The sequence below is a fragment of the Mustela putorius genome, unplaced genomic scaffold, assembly GCF_011764305.1.
Source record: "Mustela putorius furo isolate JIRA1106 unplaced genomic scaffold, ASM1176430v1.1 tig00000585_pilon_pilon_pilon, whole genome shotgun sequence".
Lineage (NCBI taxonomy): Eukaryota > Metazoa > Chordata > Mammalia > Carnivora > Mustelidae > Mustela > Mustela putorius.
In genome coordinates this window covers 3,843,959-3,867,115 of record NW_025421424.1, presented here as the reverse complement: position 1 = coordinate 3,867,115, position 23,157 = coordinate 3,843,959, and the positions used below count along the sequence as shown (strand labels likewise).

Genomic DNA, 23,157 nt, shown 5'->3' with positions numbered 1-23,157 from the left:
AAAATGAAATGATTACATCTGGGGATACTAATCCAATGTACCTGCCAAGTATCTTAAGAACGTGATGAAACTAATTAGATCTTTATATATAAAATTTGCAACCTGTCTCTTTTTAAGCTGCATTTGATTCATTACTTTCAAATCCAACATCAGAAGAATCTTTCCATATTTAATCATCTCCCAATAAAAAAGCCCACAGAAATATTTTAGTTAAAATATGTCAGTTAAAAAATAACATCTTTTTTTTTTTTTTTAACTGGTAGGAGTAAAGAGGAAAATTCACAATTATTCGTATTCATAAAACTACACTGTATCACATCATCTTTCAGACTGTCTTGGTTGGTTGTTGCATAGAATTGATTAATTTTTAAGATAAGTGAGTCACCAACTAGGGCATACAAACTTTTATTCTTTATAGATGTTTTTTGTTTCAGCAAGCTTTTGTGTTTTTCAAAGTTTTTTTTTGCGGTGATCTAACTCGTCTTTTCTGAATAAATCATAGGCGGGCAAACTACGGCCCATGTCTGGATGACCATCCAGGTTGCTGATTTCTGGGTTGGAAGGTAGGATGATCACCATCGTGAAACAAAGCCAAACATAGAGTGGAGTCTAAAACTTTAAAACTGTTGACCCTGACTTCAGAGAAGCTGAATTAACAAACCCCTGTCCAATGGGTAGTTTTTTCTTTCTAATTCTTCAAAGTCACAAACTCTAAAATTTGTATATCTCTTAATAATGCACACATACTGTGTATCAGATTAAACACAGGTGGCAGAATCTTTGCATGTATGGAACATGTAGACCTGTCACATAGGGAACATTTCAATCAGCTTTGAATGATTCCTACTATTTTCCTTTTTGATTTTGGACATGACTGAAGAAACCTGCAAATGAACAAATCAGGTTCTCTCTGTGGGCCATCGAAGTGAGTGACACTTGCCAAATATTTGTGCATATTTAGCAAATAAATTTAAGTTTGGGAGTTGATCTTAAAGCATGGATTTTATTGTGTACTTGAAATATTTTCTCATAGATATTCATCTTCAGGATTTTAAAGATTCAATTAAAGCATGTATAGAATTTACGCTTCCCACTGAGCATATATCTTATATCAGGCAATAATAAATTTAGTACTATTCACTCTTCTCCCACAACTATGCCTTTGCTTGAGCTTTCCTTTTTCTTGGAAGGCCCTCTCCCACATTTGAATGTCAAGACTGCCAAGACCTACTCATCCAAGGGTGGACAGCTTAGAGCCCAGTGGAAAAATCCTGGGTTTGTGGTAAAGAAGAACATCTTGAGTCTATGGATTTGACGATGGCTAAACCCAAGTTCTTCAATATTCTAGTTAATAAACTTCCTACCTCCTCCATGTCTCCATCTCCCTACATGTAAAATGGCAATATTTATATCTCCTTTAAGAATTGTGATGTGGGTTATTCGGAATTATTTATTCATTTATTTACTAGAGAGAGAGAGAGAGAGAAAGTGTGAGTTGGGGAGGGGCAGAGAAAGAGAGAAAGAATCCTAAGCAGTCTCCCTACTGAGCACCATGGAGCCCAACATGGGGCCAAATCCTACGACTCTGAGATCATGACCTGAGCCAAAATCAAGAGTCGGGTGTTCAACCAACTGAGCCACCGAGGCATTCCTGCAATAATATATAAAAGATCAAAATTAGCTACCCTTCCTTTTTCTCCCTATGCCATCTACTCCACAAGGCTTCTCTAGATCCCACTCATAACCCCACTCTCACGGCAATTTCATCTTCCTTTGAATGCCCATAACACTTCATCTGTCCCTCGTGGGCTTCAATGCAGTTATGTTATTATTATTATTATTATTATTATTACTCTTCTTCTTTTTCTTCTACTTCTTCTTCTTTTAGGACTTAATTTATTTGAGAAAGAGAGAGCACAAGCAGAGGTAAGGGCAGAGGGAAAGGGAGCTCTTCTCCCCACTGAGCAGGGAGCTCAATGCAGGGCCCTATCCTAGGACCCTGGGATCATGACCTGAGTTGAAGGCAGACACTTAACCAACTGAGCCACCCAAGAACCCCTTCATTTCTTTAACAAACATTTTTTGACCATTTACTATGTGTTAGGATACATTTTTTCCTCCCCCCCCAACTAATCCTTAAGCTTCTTGAGGTTAGAGTCTTTATAATATTCATCTCTCCTCCATTGTCTATATAGTGTGTAATCCCCCTAGTGTTGAACAAGAATGTACTTGTTAATTGTTTGGTATTTGATAAAGTACCACTATCTGGTAAAAGCTGGTGACTGTATAATGCAGACAATATCTGTATATCCATTTTCATATAAGTCCACAGCCTCAAATAGGATTACAAGCTGGAAATTATGTTCATATGTAAGGCCAGTGAATGGGATCATCATAATTTTCACCCTTGTTATTAAATACTACAACTACTACTAATAATATAATAAAGGAATAGCTAACATCCCTGAGACCATGCACAAAGGAGAACATTCTCTTCCCATTCCGTATGGGTCCTTAGAGTAGTTCCTGCTAGAGTAGACCAGGGTTTCCAAAAAGAGAAGGTGAATGAACAAATGAGCTGTAGCCGAGTCTCTGTGGAATCACATTAGCACAAATCTAAGCACATTTTCAAAGAACTGTGGTTTATAAATAAAGACTCTCTCTCATATATACAATCCTATGGCTACATGAACTCTAAAGTTTCAGCGGGAAATTACACAATTTCAGAATGAGGCTGTGTGTACACAACACCAAGCCATCCAAGTGAAAGCCTGAGCAAATCACTTAGGAATGTGGTCTTTGCTAGCCCAGACATTTCAAGTCGTTATTGCAAATACGTAATGTGGTTCTGACGCTATTTTACTACTCATGGATGAACTGCACTATGGTGACATTTCACTTTAATTTGCTGCTCCTAATTGACTGCAGGCAAGGAATCCAGAAAGCCGAACTGGTTAGAACTATGTTTAAAGTGAGAACGACGAGGCTCCGAGTTAAGGCCAGTGAGAGTGGCCTACAAATGGACGTAAATGTGAGGGTATGGCCTTCAGAGTTCCTGGCTCTTGAGCTTTCCCCTCCAAACTGGAAGACACAGAACTCTACCAATGTTGCATGCAGGCTAAACAAATTTCTTAGATGACCTTTTCTTCTCCAAGGAGGAGAAAGAAAATATAAGACCTTGCAAAGAGGCTCTTGAGGAGTTTAACTGTGGCCAGTGTCCTAGCTGCTACAGACTGTGCCAGGCTTCAGGCAGAAACAGACTCGTGAGTCTTAAAAGTTCACAAGTCCCAGAAGGGTTTGGGTCTGGGCCTCTCTCAAGGTCACCATTCACTATCACAACCACCTTGGGGGTTCTCAGTAGGCACTGCCAGCAGCTTTCAACTCACTTGGGATGAGGTCCCAAGTGACAGAGTTCCCAAACAGGTCCTAAGTGTGAAGGGTCTAAGACTGGAAATGTGCCCTCTTCTGCAGATGTGCTTTCTGTCGTTGACTGATGCTGATCAGGAGACCGAGTTGGTTTTATGTTCTATATCTCTCTTTACCAAAGCAAATTGATGTTGATGCATGTGTGGTATACCCAAGATCCAATCTCTGTGGTGCTCATCGCGCCTTCCCTTTTCTTCTGGAACCATTCAGGAAAGGGTATGTGAGTAGGTGTGGGAGGCTCACGGCCCAAATGCTCCACTGGAAGAATGTGGTAGAGCCAGATGTGAAATGGACCTCCCCTGAGTGAAGGATTCACAATCCAGAGTCACAGCACATATTGGAGAGGAACGGCTTTCTAACTGAACTCTGGATTTGTAACATTGTGCTATCCCACATCCAAGTCAAAATGTCTGTCCAGATTAGACATCAAAACTGGCCTGTTATCATCTCTGATTTTTACTGAGAATCTTTGAAGAAGAAAGAGTCCTTTGGGGGGCTAATTGGTCCCAGGCCTGAGAATTGGACAGGGATTTCTATGGCTACTTCAGAAGAAAATTTCCAATATTTTAAGTATCACATAATGTTTCAACTGGAGCACGCACACTGAGAACATCGTAACAAAAGGTAGAAGGTATTTTATTTGACTCAAAGAGCACAGAATCAATTTTTCCTGGTGGTGAGAGTAGTGTAGCAAGAGTTAATGCTATAAAATCCACACTATTGTCAAGTGTAAATAAATCCAATGAAACTTGTTCCGATAGTACTCAGGCAATACTAAAGAGCCCATTAGGAAATCATCCAAGACCTGAGACACATAAAAAACTTTATTAGATCACTGAAATAAAGTGCAAACAAGTTTGTCTTAGAAAGATCCAAAATCCTTACGCTTTCAGTCTGAAGAGCCATAAAACAGTGCCTGACAAATTTTAAGTGATATTCTAATTAATCACTGAATTTTTATAGCTTCTTGTGAGCTGTAAGTTAGATATTAACAAGGCAGCATGAGAGGCAATCGCCCTGCACTGAGCATGAGTTCTAAGTCCTTCCATAAACCCAATGGTCAGCCAGGCCAGACTTTTGTGTTAAGCATCTGCTAGAAATGCAGAATAGACCATTAACCTAAAAATTGTCATTAATTTCATGTCGGTTAAAATAGGATAGAAAATGTGCCCAAATCTCGCTGACTCGTGGAAAATTATAACAGCTGTGTCTTAGTCTCGTACAGGAAACACTTTCTGAGCCATTTTTACATTGTTCCTTTGGTGAAAATAACACTTTGTAATACACTAATCATACAGCTCCCTTTAATACCATCACACACTTAATAATTACCAGGAAAAAGTCTGACCCAACTCTTTTGTATATAAAAATTTCTGATTTATAGTCCTTACTTGGATACAGTGGTGGTGTAGACAATCTAGGACAATTTTATTCCTAGAAAGGGATTTTTTTCAGAAGAGAGGCAGATTTTCTTAAGTGCCTACCATCGGATAGTTCCAATGAGGAGCAAGAATTTGCTTTCAAAGAATGAATTTAAAAAAAATTTTGTAATGTGAGTTTAAGATTATTACTTCAATTCTCATTTTCTAAAAATTACAAACATATCTTCAGTAAAGACATCCACCTACCTCATGATATAAGGGAGCACTACCGCCTAGAGGTTTCTTTGCCTTTTTAGATGGAGTTCCAAGAAATGCATTTGATTCATTGATCTGTAAGAAAATTAAATTCATCCACAGTGAAAAAGAAAGACATACTTAAAGCATACTTAGGTATATGTAACTTTCAATTACCTAGGTGGCTTTTAGGGTTGAAAAACCTAGTAAGGAAGAGATATTCACTAACTAGGCAAAATATTTATAGTCACTTTGGTAAGCTGTTAGTAATCACGTAAGTATGGGCCACCTGACAGGACTTTTCTGTGTGGTCATTCCTCTCTGTCCTCTGACAGCTAGGTTTCTCTGTAGTCTTAATTTCTCTTGCTATTGACTTCCCTGGAATAGTAAATATTTTAGTCTTTTGTTATTATTAAGTCTTTTATTGAATAAACAATTCTTCAGAGAGCCTAGCATGGAGCCTGGTATGGCCAGAGGAGCTTTGTCAAATGAATGAGTGCCGAAAGGGACTAAATGGGCCTAAATAATGGGTCAAAATAATTCTTCCCAGTTAAACAATGCAAGTTTATTCTAGCTAAGCTTTGTTTAAAATAATCCACCCCGATTTACTGAAAAGCCCAAGAATCTGATAGTTGTACTTATTTTATTATCTTATTCTATTATTTTAAGCACAAAAGTCCTCACGGGGCCTAGCGGTGGGAAGAGACAGATACCTGCTGGAGAATGTCTTGCCAGGACACAATACTGAACAATTTCCGCTGAGGCACCTGGACAGCAAGGGTAAGAGCTCTGATGAGAAGATCGTCCTCACTCCGGTTTCCAACTATAAAAGCGACAGAGGCCTTCCAATCATTCTGTTAAAACAAACAAACAAACAAACCAAAAAACCAGAAGGAATTAAATTCTAAATCCTGGGTAGATAGGTAATTTTGTGTCGAAGAGTTCCACTAAAACAAGATAGTTTTCCGTTTAAATGTCACCTTAAAAAGACAAGAGCTGACCACATAGCGTAAGTTCCTGACTCAAGTAGCCACAAGGCGGCAGTGTTGTGCCAAATTTCATGCAACTAGACCAAAAAAAAAAAAAAAAAACAAAAACCAACCCACCAAAAAAACAAACAACCATTTTCTTGTGAAATTAGACCTTTCATTTTAAGGAAGACAGTGTTTAAAAATGACATGCTTTCACTAGAATGCTGTCCAAGAAAAATTTGGTATTTGGAAGAAATGGTTCATTCATATGTTACAAATATATATTAAGATATAATCTTGAAAGCAGAAATCTTTGTTTTTTTCCCCCAATACATTCTAAGACTCTAAATAGTGCTAGAGGCATAGGAGGAGCTTGATCAATACTTGTTGAATGTTGGGTAATAGTGAATGAGTTGCCAAATGGGCCTTTATATGGGTTCAAAATGTAATCCCTGAAGTTGTTGTAAAGCACAGAACTAGAACACATCTTTTCCTCTTCGTGTAACACAAGAATCTCATTGCTAATTCACAAACGAGTCCTTTCCCTTCCCAGGACTTAGGCTAAAAAATAACACTTGGACATGAAATGCTGCATCAAATAATTTTTTAAAAATGTTACTAAAGACAATATTCTTATTCAGTAATCCCTTTCTCTATTGTAATTTCTCTTGGGAAGAAGCAGTTCCCTGAAGATTAAGAATGGAATTTATTGAATTATCCACTGTGTGGTGCTGAGAGTCAAACTCATCATGCCTACCACGTCTATGGCTTCCTTACATTAACAATCTTATGGGGAAATGAAATAAGCAAATGTGATAAAGACATTTGGAAAGAGAAATAAATAATAAAGGAGAGCACCCCGGCCATGTGACCTCTCCAGGCCTTACCAACCCCATTTATAGCATAAAGGGGTTGGACAGGGCAAAACCTAACATCCCTCTAGAGATCTGATTCAAATAGAGTAACCCCTCCTGTCAGTGGATTCTGAAACAACGTCTAAGATGACGTGAAGAGATTTTACACAAACGTAATGAAATGCATAATTTTCTGTGGTTCTCTCTGGTTTCTGTCCAGTCCATGGTCAGGGTGATGACAGAACTAGGGCATAGGTGGGAGAAAAGACCTTAGTGCAAATTCCTCCTTACCATCAAATAATTAGTATCCTTAAAAGTCTCTTATTTCTTTCCATGGAAACTTACTAGCTACCTAACAAAACCTGCCCAACTGTCAATCCAAAACAAAAACCACACATGAAAGCATAAAAATGTGAATCTTACCTACAAAATATGTGTGTGTGTGTGTGTGTGTGTGTGTGCGTGTGTGTGCGTGTGTGTATGGACATGTTAGTGTGGTTCAATGTGTTTCCCTCTGTTACACTGAGTTTAAGACCTTTTTTGTTTGTTTGCTAATACACCATAGGAAGACTGAGCATCTGTTCTTTCTTTTTGCTTTGTTTTGTTTTAATATTCTGACTCTGAAAAGTTAGTATGACATTTATAATTTATGCTTTTGGGAAAAAATTCCACTATCACAAAACGACCTTTCCCACATGGGATGCCTTTGGTTTTCTCTTGTCTACTCCCACAGTCAAAACCTCAACTATAATCATTGAAAGACGAAAATCTCTTATATTCTCACAATACAGTACACATGGATCCTAAACAGGCAATACCCCAAGCTTCCCATCAGTTACACTTTCCCACACTGAAGATTTTAATGAGCACCTCTACCTCACCCCCTCCCCGCTGCACTGTCCTTGCCAGTATTTGAAAGCTAACAGTGAAAAGGAAGGGCTGCCTCTCCACTCCTTGGGGGATAAATCAGAACAAGGGCATTGTAGTAGTCCACCACCTACCCAGTTGTATCGGGTGTCAAAGGCAGGTGTTGACTATTTCAGACCGGACAAAAATAAGGGAGGAGGAGGCAGGAACTAACAATTCTTGAAATCTGCCATGTGCCAGGCATATGTTATCTCACTGAATCCCTGAGTAATCCCTTTAAATAGGTGCACTAATACTTTATAGATGGAAAGACAGAGGTCCAATGAAGTCAAACAACTTGTTCGAGGTCATCTTGGCAGAACATCATGCAGACCACATACGTGGCTTACAATTTTGAGATCATTTTAGAACAGTTTTGCGAGCAAGTCTTTGGGTCACAACGCCTTTCCAAAAGGCCTAAATTGCAGCTAATGGCTACTTCATTCATAAGAAACACAATAGATGAAGATCTGTATCACATGTCAAAGTGTAAAAAACCTTCAAAAATAGATATTGTAGTAAATGCTTAGGACATCTTAAGTTTATTTTAGTTTATTTTTTAATCAATGATTGTTTGACAAAGGCTCAAAGACATTAAGGAAATTTCCCAAGCTTGTCTCTCTCCAAGCCGGTGTTCTTGTTACTTTGGTCAGATGCACCTTAGTGCAAGCTCTGTTCCTCTGATTACTGGTCCTATGCTGAAAATTCTGGGCCCCATTTCTCTACTGGAAGGGGTCTGGAGAGTATAGTCCAGCCGAGACTCCATTTCCCACCTGTACTCGCTAGCTCCCCAAACTCCTGCTTCCCAGAAGAGGATCTACCTGGCAAAACAGGACCCACGATGGACTTTGTCAGAGTCATGGATTAGGGTCAAGTCATGCTGCCAGAAGCCAGGTAAGCATAAGACGGACTATCAGGCAGAAATAATGCAAATCAAGAATGTCTGCAGAGAAAGATGCACTCACTAGAGTGCTGCACTAGGGGGCAGCGAGATGTCAGGAAATGCAGACTATTCAACTAATGAAGAGTAAGTCATTGCCCTGGGGTCTAATTAGGGAGAATCGTTAAAGGAACAAGGCTCTGCAAATATAATATCTGAATCTTTCTCTTACTACTCCAGGATAACTGTAGATTCTGAATTACCACTACTGGCAGCAGTTTTAAAAATAGGAAATTGTTTCGGAAAAACTGGGACAAAAATTAGATTTGATACAAAACGATTCAGAACATCCCTCCGCCATATATCCTGCCCCGACATGCAGTTAAACACAGTCCTTAAATTTGGGTTCACAGGGCAGCCGGGGAAAATGAGTATAGAGAAAATAAATGTAGACAATCGGTGAGAAATGAACCTACAATGTGTGTATTTGAGTCATCCCGCTTGTGAGCCCCGAGGTGCTTGCTACCTGTGGGTGAGTTTCACATAGCTCAAGAACCTTGGGCTGACTCTTAACATAAGCCTAGACGAAGAAAACATTAATCATTTTAGAAAAACTACACTGGATACATCCAATGGTAGAGGCACACCTCAAAAGCCTTAGGAAATGAAGTTGGCTCTCCGCTGGCTGGAGGCACATGCTGGACACAGTTTTTCTGAGTCTCACTTTCTAGCAGTTATTGATAAAGTCATTCAAAGGGTGGAATGAAGTCATGTATGGACACAATCCATTACCTTTTATTTACTTTACCAGCCTCACCTAATTGAAGCTTGGCAGGAGGGCGTCTTAATCCAAACACAGACATACTAGTCTTCCAAATCAAGAAAGTATTCATGTAAATGCAGAGACCCGGGCTGTCTCCCACATGCCTATGGTCACAGAGACACGGGGTAGACTTAGGATTCCATTCCTTCACAGACTGCAAACTCTCCAGATTTCACTTAGGCACTTCTGTATTCTAAGATAATTACAAAAGCGCTTTAAGACAAGTGAAATGCAGCTTTTGGACAATGGGAAGGTGATTGCTTCCTTCCATTAGCACAAGGCATCAGCGGGGAGGGGAAGGGCAGGACACCCGTGCTATCTTCTGCTGCCTTTGCTGGCATGTGGTGGGGTGGGGGAGGAGCTGCTGCCCTCGAAGACCTGAAATGAGATTCCCACAGTCCACTTCCCAGAGCTGATCAGCTCCCAAGGAACTCGATGAACCAACAGGGGTCACCACTTTTAGTCGAAGAAGATGTATACAAGCCCCCAAAGTAAAATTCTGTGCAGAGTTATTTAACAACTGTTCCAATATGCAAACCTATACTTTACGTTGATATTCTGCTGCAAGGATGATCTTCTTGTCAAGTAGATTTACTGAAAAATGGAGAGGGATTTGTGACTGTCTCTCTCATACCAGGTTTTCCCTTCAAAAGGGGTCTTGGATCTCCATCAGGCAAAGAGTGTTAGTGTGGGCTATTGGCCAGCAGAAGAAATATTTTTATTACACAGAACTGGCTGCTATAATCATATTTGTTAAAAAGGGGTTATAACTATAAAATAAGTTGGGAATAGAGATTACAAATGATTCATTTAATAAACAGGAACAACACAACCACCCAGGATGTACAGTCATCTAACTCCTTTGAATGCCTCTACTAAACAAATTCTTATTACAGATTCTTCTCTAATGATAGATTCCTCACAATTTATTATAAATACTACAGCTTGACGCACTGTCATCATACTATTAGAACTGCTCCTTATTTAGGAATCGGTTCACGTGGCTGTCACATTTTCTCAACTAGATTAGAAGCTCTTTACGTTAGAAATTCCATTTTGTCGCTTTTGTACCTCATGGTGCCCAGCAGAGCAATGGGGAATCAAATGGGGCTCTCTTTATAAATAACTGTTGATTGGTACTTTAAAGGAACAGAGGATGTGCTTGGACACTGAGGATTTTGACCCTGAGAATCATAAATGTCTAGAAGGTCATGCAGCATATACAGGGTCCAGAGCCCTGAAATCTTTTGGGAGGAAAATGGGCTGTCCTTGATCCAACATGTTTTCTGCCAAGCGTCAGTGACAAGGTGTAAGGAGTTAGCCCTACAGCCGTTCCTCTGCCAAGACAGGTTTCCTGGGAGTGGCTCAGAGAAGCAGCCGTTCCTCTGCCAAGACAGGTTTCCTGGGAGTGGCTCAGAGAAGCAGCCGGGTGGTAGGAAAAGGAGGCAGCTCTTTCAGATAAGAGGGGAAAGCCCAAGACTCACACACAAACATGCGTTGGCTATAAAACCATGCCTCCTTCTCTTTCTTTCCTACTGTATCCCGTCACCCAAAGACAGGCACCTCGGTGGCCTTCTTCCCCTCCACCTAACCACCTACAGACTGCAAGTTCTATTATTCCTTTCTCCTTCTAGGTGCCTCTGAAATTCTTATGAGTCAAACTTTATGGTGAGAGCATATCAGGGTGGGGTGGGGAGAGAGGAAAGACCGACGCTACACATGCTATCAGGGGTCTGGATCCAGAATCCGCCAGATGTGCAGAATTTGAACCTGACACTTGCCTCCTGCAGTAACGTCATTGCCTCATCCACCCTAATCATCCCCTCCATCAGGAGTGTGCTGGATCTGGTCGCCCTCACTCTTCCTGACTCTGTCCAGTGAGCTTGCATTGAGACCGTGAAATCACCATGGCAGAAGTGTGGAAACTACAGCAATGCCAAGTGCCATGAATCTGAGCTTTGCCCTGGAGAACGGGTTGTTAAAACATTTAGCAGCACGTCATGCTCCCTTCCTGGGAAGGCCTGTGTATCTAAGCCTGACTTAGAAATGATTTTGATTGAAATGGTTGAAGACTATCTCTGGGAAAACACTGAGGGCAAAGTGGATTCTCTCCACCTGCCACATTTCCCACCCAGTGCACGTTCTGCAGTGTACGCTGTGTGGAGTGACACTGTCTGCCGACAGACACTGCTTCAGGTGGGACCCAGCCTCACTCTCCTTCAAAATGGACTCCAAGCAAAGCAGGTGACAAGGACAGAGAGGCCACTATGGGAGGAGCAGGGCCAACCCACTCCAAGGCTCTCCTTTCCTCCTGAACATATCAGGCATGAGTCACATCAGGGCAGGGAACCACTGCCCCGGGTAGGATGGGCGTTCCCCAAGCACCTCTCACCCACAGATGGTGGGACTACTTCATACTTCCATGACCCCTTGGAGAAGGTCATTGTGGCATGAAGATTAAGAGCGTGGGCCCAGGAGGCTGACTTCCTGGATTCAAATTTCAGTGTACCATCTGTGTGTCCTTGGGCAAGTCATTTAACTTCTCTGTGCCTCACGTATACATGGGGATAATGACAGTACCTGCCTCACTGTTGTGAAGATGGAATGAGAAAACCTATAGAAAGCCCTTCTGAGCATAGCACCTAAGAGTGATCACAGCCATCATGGATATTATTTTTTTGTTGTTGTTGTGTGCATGTGGGGGATCTTTGGCTCTTGGTACTTGTTAAAACAAAAATGGTTACTCGATACATTTTGTTCCAAGTGTGGAGAACTTACGAGTGAATCAGGAAGGAAAAATCAAACAGAATACCAACATTTGTATCACGAAAAAGAAAGTCTTCATTTGAATGACAATTTGTAGAATAATTTGCTGTTTGATAGTGATAAACTTATTAACTGACACATTACATTTCTAAAATATATAGGTGCTTGAAAGAGAGGGCAAAAGTCATGAACATACTATGTTTAAAATTCCAAAGGTATATAATCTTCAGAGCTATGGGGAAAAAAAAAATGTGAGAGCGTGGCAAAAGGGAGCCAAAAGTGATTTTGTGCTCGGTAGAGGCCAGAGACACCGACCCATCTCCAACAGTGAAAGAGGCATGGCTTGGGAAAAAAGTGTGGAGCTGACTAAGGAGACAGTGAGTTCCAAGGCAGCCACACAGAGGGCTGGGGGAGGACAGCTGCACTGCACTAATTCTTATTAGAGACCAAAACCCAGCTCACTGGCTTAAAAAAATAAGAACAATGGATCACATGCTTGGTATCCAACTTACAAATATCAACCTGATTAATTTTATGGATGCAGAAGTTAAACACAGATATCAGGCAGGGCTTATTCTTAAAAACAAAAGCAAAGCGAGTAAAGTTTATTTTTGGTCCAGAGTGTTTGGTCACCTCTTTCTCCAGATCAGACAGGCTCCCTGGCCTGTTGCTGTATTCTGGCTTCCCTGGGCCCCTTATAGGACACTCTAGAATTCAGCATCCCTTTCTCCTGGATAGAATACAATTTATTCACATCACCTCCTATTCAGCTCAGGGCCTTAATACTTGATTTATTAACTAGATAAATTAACATACCTACAGCATAAGTGACTGGGGCTATCTTGATGTATTTTTTTTTTTTCCTCCATGCTATCTACATAGGAACTACTGGACTAAGTCAAAGAGATGCCTTGCTAACAGGGTCATGTTAGCAGTGTCCAGTGGAAAAGGCTCCCCTAGGATCATACCACCTAGACAATTTCCTGCTTTGCCCATGGGCGTGGCATATAGTATAGCATTCAATAAATGTGTCTTGAAGTTAGCAGCCAAAGCCACACCTTAAAGAGAATTTTTACACACATTTAGTATGGGAATGACAACTAAGTATGTGACATTTTATCAAGTACACTCAGCACTTTGGAAGGAACTATGCCTCTGAGCGACTGAGCATTTAAGTTAAAGGATGGGCATATTCCTTTGAGACACAGACAACACTGTAATGTCTTCTATTCGCTGAAAAGAACCCAGCAGTTCAGAAACATCTTTCCTGTGCATGCACATGCTATCTGGCTGGTTTTCCTTGTCTTCATAAATATTAAATGTGATCACTAATTAAAATTATTGACATTTTGGTGCAGAAGACACAATGCTCTGAAATAGAATCAAATTCTGCCTCTGTGGCTTCTTAGACAAATGACCTTGGGCCTACCTTTGTGACTCAGTTTCTCACTTGTAAAAATGGATTTAATAATATGATCTTCCAAAGGTTTTTGCAGGGCTCTAATAAACAAATACGCCTAGGATCATTTTGTACACTGTAAAGTACTGCACAAAGGTAAAATGTTGATGTATGCAAGGGAAATCTTATTTCCCTCAGAAAGTTCTGCAAAAATGGGTTAAAAGCAGTAATCCCTTCTTCGATTTTGAATTTGGATAGATCCTGCGGATCTTCTTTGGATGGTTTAGCCTCAGAGCTTGGCTGTTGGATTGTTTTTCTTTCATTTCTCAGAGCCCTTGGCCCATCCCACCAATCTAGCACATGAGCCTAATTCGGTTTTGCTCCATACATCAGAGAGTTTTAAGACAGCTATTAAAACACCACATGGAAAAGCTTTGCAGGGAATTCTACTCCACAGAGAAACCACAGAAACCACTACACACCTTAACCATCTCCCCACCCCCAACAGTTGGCTAAAATTACGGCTCCATTATGTTCGTACAATCCAACCAGTTTTATTGCTTGGAGCAAAATCTGAGGTCCGAAATGAACTTCAGAGCATAAAAAGTAAGGCAAACCTCAAAAGGAAACAAACTTCTTTGGGTTTTCAAACAAATATTACATATCAGAGGCATTCTTATAACAGAGGAGACCAAGCAAAGCTAAGAGGAGTCCTGCTAATTGCTCCACGAATGTAAAATTGAAATCAGGGACTCACCCCAAAGAAAGGATATCTCTTTTCATCATCAGATATTAAAGGCTACAACCTTTCATCAACTCTATCCTCAGACATGAGACCCTCTTGCCCCTCCCTGAAGTCTCTTCAGTGTTGAGTCACTATCTCCCACATTAAAAATGAAGACATTTTCAAGGCTCAACATTAGCTCATTATTACCCTATTGTAGTCCTTCTCTTTGGTTTTTGTTTTTTTCCCACCTTCATTTCTCTATTTTAAATGTCATTTATCCACTGACCATTGTGGTATGTTCTATAAATTTGTATAACCTTGGCACTAGAACTACTTAGAGGAAACAAATAACCAGCCAATACTCTTTCTAATGAATCATCTCTGCCCCATGGCTGCTTTTCAGTTAATTACGTGTCATGGACAACTCATTTCCTTGCAGTTAATTCAAGTGTCCTCATTTACCATTTGTTGACTACATAGCCATGAATGGAGTTTTTTTGTTTGTTTTCTTTTGGTTTTGTTTGGTTTTGGTCTTTATTTATTTATTTATTTATTTATTTTAAGCCACTGATGGAGTTTAATTTCTACATCCATCTAGAGTGAGTAAAGAACCCCAAGGACACTTCTGACAACTGCAAAGATACAAACAAGACTGTCTTGATTATAAACACTCTACCTTATTCTCCCTCCAATTCAATGAAATATCTGAGAAATACCAATATTTTGGCCACCAAATTATGATGTGGGGAAGAAAGGGCTCCAAGGTGGTCCTGGGGCAATGCCAGATTTTCTAGCTACCCACAGTCAGTCATGCTCCTAGGTGATGATGGGTCAATCTGAAAACTCCCAGAAGTTGTCTCAGAAAAGCTATGAGGGGGCACCTTGAGCAATAGCCTGCTTGGGAATCTGGGCTCTGCCTTAATTCAGCAAGACATGAGCAGCAATTCCACTCAACACACATTTATTGAATTAGTGTGATTACATGTCTCTGATGTAAGAAATGCAGTTACACAAAAATGACTAAGATAGGACTTTGAAAAGTAAGCAAACAATGTTGATTATACAAAATGACTTAAGCTATACAAAATGTAAGTTACACAAAAATGACTAAAATAGGAGATTAAAAAGTAAGCAAACAATGTTGATGTTTCACAATAAGTTTCTATTTTTTTAAGGATTTTATTTATTTATTAGAGAGAGAGAGAGAGAGAGAGAGAGAGTGAGAGAGCAGGAGAAGGGAGAGGGTCAGGGGGAGAAGCAGACTGCCTGCAGAGCAAGGAGCCCAATGCAGACCGATTCTGGGACTCTGGGATCATGACCTGAACTGAAGGCAGTGGTTTAACTAACTGAGCCACCCAGGCACCACCACAATAAGTTTCTTCAGAGATTTTTCTTTGTTCAGGCTACTTAATGACACCAGTTGCTCTGATGAGTCCATCAAGGGAGTTAAGATTTGCAGATTTACAGAGCTGGCATTATGTAATAATCCTGACCTTCCCAGCCTACCAGGAATCAGGATTTTCTCAAGGAAGGTAAGAGGTGGTAGAGATCTGTCTCTGCTGAGAAAACTGGGGTAAGACCACCAAACTGACAAAGGGTAAAAAGAATTTAGCAGTATCAATCAGTTCTGGTGGGAGGGCAGATTAGAGAATGGGTAGCTGCCTGAGGCAGTTCTTTGGATCTTTTTCCTAGAACGCTTATGATTTTCTTCAGATCCTCACACAGCTGCCACTGTTTTAGGGAAGAGTTTCTTGGGAGGTTGACAAGAAAGTGGGGTGGAGGAAAGTCAGGAGGGAAGGCATCACTGAAGTCAGGGGAGGAGTGGTATATGTCGTCAAAGGCAATTAGAAGGTTACCAGTGACCTTAGCAAGAGCAGTTTTATTTAAGTGAAACTGCTTCCTGCTCATTCCTTCATTCCTGAAACACCATACACCCTCATAATTCACATATCTCCTTTACCATATGAACCTCGTGTAAGGACCATGTGACTAAATATTCCAAGTTAATGATTATGATAAATTTCAAGCCCTCGATCTGGATATGGTTATTAATTTTCTCCAATTACACAGGTACATGGAGTCTATTTATTGGTTACATCAGGGCAGTAATTCATTATAATTATTCCTCTCTTATTGATTCCCTAATATAGTCCTTACAATAGCTCTTTCAATGGTGTAATAAAAAGAGCACTGGTTTTAGTATCAGAAAACCTCGTTATTAGTCCTGATTCCAACCACATGGGCTTGGAAAAACACTCAGGTACTCAGAATCTGGACTGTTGTAATATAATGTTTATAGTACAGAGTCATTCATTCATTCAACCAATATTCACTGAGGAGTTACTAAGTGCCAAACATTGAAATGGGCATCAGGAAGAGAATGCATGGGCATAGGGCAAAATCACCATCCTTAAACCACATCAGCCTAGGAAAGGCAATACACAAATGCCAAAGTATTTATCAAAGTGTTTCATAGCTATAAAGCACTCTACTATATATTCATTTTAATTACTATATTATTCACCCCAATTTATTCCCTAATAATTAACATTTACTCTGTGGGTAACTATGTTGCATGTGCTGCCCTGGAAATGGAGGATACAAAAATGAGTAAGAGCAATCAAAATAAATGAATGAAATCTGTATATCTCCACATGGTAGACTTCAATACACCATGTGCGGTAAAAAATGGTAGGATTGGTAAACAAAAAATGGAAATTAAAAAAATAGTCCTCATACAGTAATATACAGTAAGCAGTAATATACAGTAAGAAATAATATGTATTATTCATGGATACAGATAAATAGGTACACAGGTAGGCTGAGAGGATATACATCAAATTCGTGATACTGTTTGTTTCTGGGAAGAGAGAGAAAGGGATGGGATAGGGGTTGGCCATAAGGACAAGGTATCTAGGGTTTTTTTTCAGTGTTTACTTAAAAAAAAAAGGAACTAGCAAACTAGCTGTTGTCAGTTTTTCAAGATACAGTTTTTCACAGTACAAATATTCTTGTTATATTATACTTCGAGAGGTCTTCCTTTTATAAAGTCTGGAAAGAAGTCTGCTCTCAAATGACCCACAGTCTAGTAGGGGAGACAGATGTATGAAAGTCACATTATAAGGTGATATGCATTTCACTAGACCACATCTCTCCCTGTGTCTTAGAATTAGTTTCATGGGCAGATGCTACTTGAAGAAACAGTGGAAGGAATTGACTACGTCTCCTGCTTATCTACTTTGTGTCTACACAGTGGTCTCACTTCACTGCCTCAGAGAAGCAAGACTTTCTTGCTTTGTTTTCCTCCCTTGTTCACATTTCATCTCAATACATCCTTCTTGAGTCTCAAGAATTTGCTCCTTTTGCTTGGGCTGAGGAAGACTGATCCCTTCTCTACTGTTCTAGAGCCAGTGACTCATTTTCCTTTGACCTTGTCTATAACTTTGTTCCTTCAATTCTCCCATTTCTCCCTCTCCAGTTTTCCAGCCCTTCCTCCCCTTTCCTTTTTATGGTATTTCACACATAGATAATTATTTTACCTAATTCCAGTATTCCTACTAACCATTTCCCATCTGATCTTCTTTTCTTCATAACTGAACTCCCTAGAACATGTGACCTATACTTGAGGCTCCCATATCCTGATAAGCCCTCATGTTCTTAAATCCTGTAGTCCTGATTCCAACTCCTCCCTGACTACCATTACCAACACCACCCACCCTATTGAAATTGGGTCTTTGAAGATCACCAATGATGTCCTCATCACTAAATATGGTTGTCTTACCCTATTCTCCCAATGTCTCCATAGGTGGGAGAATTTACCCTTCTCCCTGATCTAACTTTCAGGACTCCATCCTGTCCTCATTCTCTTTCCTCCTTTGGATGTTCCAACTCCAACCATCAGGCTCACTCTTTTCTTTCTGTTTTTTTTTTTTTTTTAAGACTTTTATTTATTTATCTGACAGACAGAGATCACAAGTAGGCAGAGAGGCAGACGGGTCAGGGGGAGGGTAGAAAGCAGGCTCTCTGCTGAGCAGAGAGCCCGATGTGGGACTCGATCCCAGGACCCTGGGATCATGACCTGAGCCGAAGGCAGCGGCTTAACCCACTGAGCCACCCAGGTGCCCCATTCTTTCTGTTTCATACATGAAGATCTTTTAGATATTCCAGAGAATTCTGTTCTTATCCTGTTCTTCTCCTGGCACATACTCTCTGTTGAATATTTTAGCTGCTTCCATGGCATCCACCAGCACTTCTCTACTGACACCCCTTAAGTTTATGTTTCTAACATGGGCTGTGAGCCTATTTTTAACTTCCTGATAAACATTTCTACTTTGATGTTATACTATTATATCAAACTCAGCATGTCTAAAAGCTGAGCTCTTTGCCTCTTTATATCCTAAAAACAAAACAAACAAAATCTCCCCTATCACAACCAGTAAAAATCATCTAAGATCATTTTGCTATATTTGTCTGTTTCTGAGACTTTTCACTTCTCCTAGTCATCATAACTTCAAATCCTCTCCCATTATCCTCTTGGATAGGCTACCACTGTTATTTTCTTCCCAGAGTTTCTTGAATCTGCCCCTTCCTCATGGCTATTCCCCCAGTTCAATCTATAACTGAATCTGGACTATTGAATACACCTTCTACAGGGTCTATTCAAGCCCCTTAACTTCTTCTAACTCCAACCTATTTATTTTCCTAAGACATCAAATTCATCATTTCATTCTTCCTTCACAGAATGTGTTTTAATTGTCTAAATCTTGGACTCTAATGGGATATGATATAGCCTTAGACTCCAGGGACTGGAACTCAAAGCTCTTTACATTGCCTTCCTCAGATATTTTTAATACCATACCAACAATTACTTTTCTAAACTCTCACAGTTCAGGCAAATTGTTCTGAAGAAATTCATGAGCTTCAATTTTCTTATGTAATTAGGAAGAATGTTTTCAGGGGTTTTGTGAGGATTAACCAGGATGATATGTGTAAAGAACCTAATACAGTGTCTCATTGGCGATTAACTATATATCACAAATATGCCATTTGTTGTCTCAATTCTCTGCTCACCTGGTCCTTTTATACAGAATGCCTTCCTTCCAGGGAATGCTTCATTTGTCCCAGCCTAACAATGATCATTATGTGCTCTGTCTGCCTTTGAAAAATCACTGTCAGTACTATTTAGTACTATGCTAGTAATATAGTTACAGACATTGTGATCACTGTATTAGTGTATGTCTTAAACATTAATGTGCATCAGACACATGCTTGATAAAGCACAGATTACTGGACTCCACCCCAAATTTCTGATTCCGTAAGTCTAAGGTGGGACCCGAGAATCTGTATTTCTTAAAGTTAGGGTTAGGGATCATATTTTTACTTAATATTTTGGTGGGTGGGGAGAGGCAAAGGAAAAGAGAGAGAATCTTAAGCAAGCTCTATGATCAGCACAGAGTCCATTGTGGGGTTTGGTCTCACAAGCCTGAGATCATGACCTGAGCCAAAAGCAAGATTTGGTCACTTAACCAACTGAGCAATCTAGGTATCCCAATGTGATCACACTTTTAGAATAACTGGTGTCTGCATATTTTCAGATTGTAAGATCCTGTGTAACAGGAACCCATATTATTCTTTTTTCCACTGACTCACCCTCCCCTTTCTATATTTTCCAGTTAGTACATAAGACAGTAGTTTAAAATGGAAGAAACAAATGTTTTTCAACTGAATTTAACGCAAACTCCATATTCACTAGCTGGTGTAATCAGTCTTAAACCATTTCCAATATTTAAAAATCTACTGAAAGGGAATGACTTAGTGAATGGCAGGTGAACAACACACTATTTACTTGAAAAAACCCATTGATATAAATACAAGGAGACAAGCCTCAATTCTTCATGTTAGTGAAGAGGTATAAGAACTCCAGGAATTTAAAAAATATGTCAACACCCCATCATCTAATGGTAAAACTTACAAGTCACAGTGACAAAGAGAAAATCCTTAAAGCAGCTCGGGACAAGAGCTCTTTAACACACAATGGTAGAAATATTAGATTGGCAGCAGACCTATCCACAGAGACCTGGAAGACCAGAAAGGACTGGCATGATATATTCAGAGCACTAAACAAGAAAAAAATGCAGCCAAGGCTGTCATTGAAAATAGAAGGAGAAATAAAAAGCTTCCAAGAAAAGCAAAAACGAAAAGAATTTGCAAACACCAAACCAGGCTTACAGGAAATATTGAAAGGGGTCCTCCAAGCAAAGAGAGAGCCTAAAAGTAACAGACCAGAAAGGAACAGAGACAATATACAGTAACAGTCAGCTTGTCTAATACAATGGCACTATATTCATTTCTTTCAATAGTTACCCTGAATGTAAATGAGCTAAATGCCCCAATCAAAAGACACAGGGTATCAGAATGGATAAAAAAACAAGACCCATCGATATGCTGTTTGCAAAAAACTCATTTTAAACCCAAAGATACCTCCAGATTTAAAGTGAGGGTGTGGACAACTTTTGTATCAATGTGGACAAAACTGGAGATTACGCCAAACCATGAGAGACTGTGGATTCTGAGAAAGAAACTGAGGATTTTGGAGAGGAGGAGGTTGGGGGGTTGAGAGATCCTGGTAATGGGTAATAAGGAGGGCACATATTGCATGGAGCACTGGGTGTGGTGTATATACAATGAATTTTGGAACGCTGAAAAAAATAATTAAAAAATAATAAAGTGAGGGGCTGGAAAACAATTTACCATGCTAATGGACATCAAAAGAAAGCTGGGGTGGCAATCCTTATAGCAGATAAATTGGATTTTAAGCCAAAGACTATAATAATAGATGAGGAAGGACACTATATCATACTTAAAGGATCTGTCCAACAGGAAGATCTAATAATTTTAAATATCCCCTAACATGGGAACAGCCAATTATATAAACCAATTAATAACAAAATCAAAGAAACACATCGACAATAATACAATAATAGTAGGGGACTTTAACACTCCCTCACTGAAATGGACAAATCATCCAAGCAAAAGATCAGCAAGGAAATAAAGGCTGTAAATGATACACTGGACCAGATGGACCTCACACATATATTCAGAACATTCTATCCCAAAGCAACAGGATAACACATTCTTCTCAAGTGTACATGGAACATTCTCCAGAATAGATCACATCCTGGGTCACAAATCAGGTCTCAACCTATACCAAAAGACTGGGATCATTCCCTGCTTCAGACCACAATGCTCTGAAGCTTAAACTCAATCACAAGAGGAAAGTAGGAAAGAACTCAAATGCATGGAGCCTACAGAGAATCCTACTAAAGAATTAATGGGTCAACCAGGAAATTAAAGAAGAATTGAAAAAATCCATGGAAACAACTGAAAATGAAAACATTACTGTTCAAAATCTTTGGCACACAGCAAAGGTAGTCCCAAGAGGAAAGTATATAGCAATACAAGCCTTTCTCAAGAAACAAGAAAGCTCTCAAGTACACAACCTAACCCTACACCTAAAAGAGCTGGAGAATGAACAGCAAAGAAAGCCTAAACCCAGGAGAAGAGAAATCATAAAGATCAGAACAGAAATCAATGAAATAGAAACCAAAAGAATAGAACAAATCAATGAAACTAGGAGTTGCTTCTATTAAAGAATTGATAAGATTGATACACCCCTGGCCAGACTTATCAAAAAGATAAGAGGAAGTACCTAAATTAATAAAATCATGAATGAAAGAGGAGAGATCACAACCAACACCAAAGAAATACAAACAATTATAAGAACAGATTATGAGCAACTATACACCGGCAAATTAGGCAATCTGGAAGAAATGGATGCATTCCTAGAGATATAGAAACTACCAAAACTGAACCAGGAAGAAATAGAAAACCCATAACCAGTAAGGACCCATAACAGACCCATAACCCATAACCAGTAAGGAGATTGAGGTAGTAAAAAATCTCCCTACAAACAAGAGCCCAGGGCCAGACGGCTTCCCAAGGGAATTCCATCAAACATTTAAAGAAGAATTAATACCTATTCTCTTGAAACTGTTCAAAAAAATAGAAATGGAAGGAAAGGAAAGGAAAACTTCCAAACCCATTTTATGAGGCCAGCATTACCTTGAACCCAAAACCAGATAAAGACCCCATTAAAAAGGAGAATTACAGATCAATATCTTTGATGAACACAGATGCAAAAATTCTCACCAAAATATTAGCTAATAGGATCCAACAGTATATTAAAAGGATTATTAACCACAACCAAGTGGGATTTATTCTGGTGCTGCAAGGTTGGTTCAACATTTGCAAATCAATCAATGTGATACAATACAGTAATAAAAGAAAGAACAAGAACTAGCTAATACTCTCAATAGATGCTGAAAAGGCATCTGACAAAGTACAGCATCCTTTCTTGATCAAAACTCTTCACTGTGTAGGGATAGAGGGTACAAACCTTAATATCATCAAAGCCATCAATGGAAAACTCATATTAAATATCATTCTCAATAGGGAAAAACTGAAAACTTTTCCCCTAAGGTCAGGAACATGGCAGGGCTGTCCACTATCACCACTGCTATTCAACACAGTACTGGAAGTCCAAGCCTCAACAATCAGACAACAAAAAGAAATAAAATGCATCACAAAGAAGTCAAACTCTCACTCTTTGCAGATGATATGATACTTTATGTGGGAAAGCCCAAAAGATTCCACTCTAGAACTGCTAGAACTCATACAGGAATTCAGTAAATTGTCAGGATATAAAATGAATGCACAGAAATCAGTTGCAT

At 39.6% G+C, this 23,157-nt stretch overlaps 1 protein-coding gene across 4 annotated transcripts in view; it reads right to left on the bottom strand.

The window, feature by feature from the left end:
• The window catches only part of SPAG17 (sperm associated antigen 17), a 222,864-nt gene that overhangs the window by 178,656 nt on the left and 21,051 nt on the right, over positions 1–23,157 (bottom strand). For all 4 annotated transcript variants that reach the window (XR_006607260.1, XM_045081852.1, XM_045081851.1 and 1 more), the window contains exons 2-3: positions 5,756–5,896; positions 5,055–5,138 (exon numbers count right to left, since the gene is read on the bottom strand). Coding sequence is in view for 3 of the 4 variants with exons in the window: in XM_045081852.1 (XP_044937787.1) it covers positions 5,055–5,138; positions 5,756–5,896 (225 nt within the window). In the remaining variant the exon portion in view is untranslated. The remainder of the gene's footprint in view (positions 1–5,054; positions 5,139–5,755; positions 5,897–23,157) is intronic.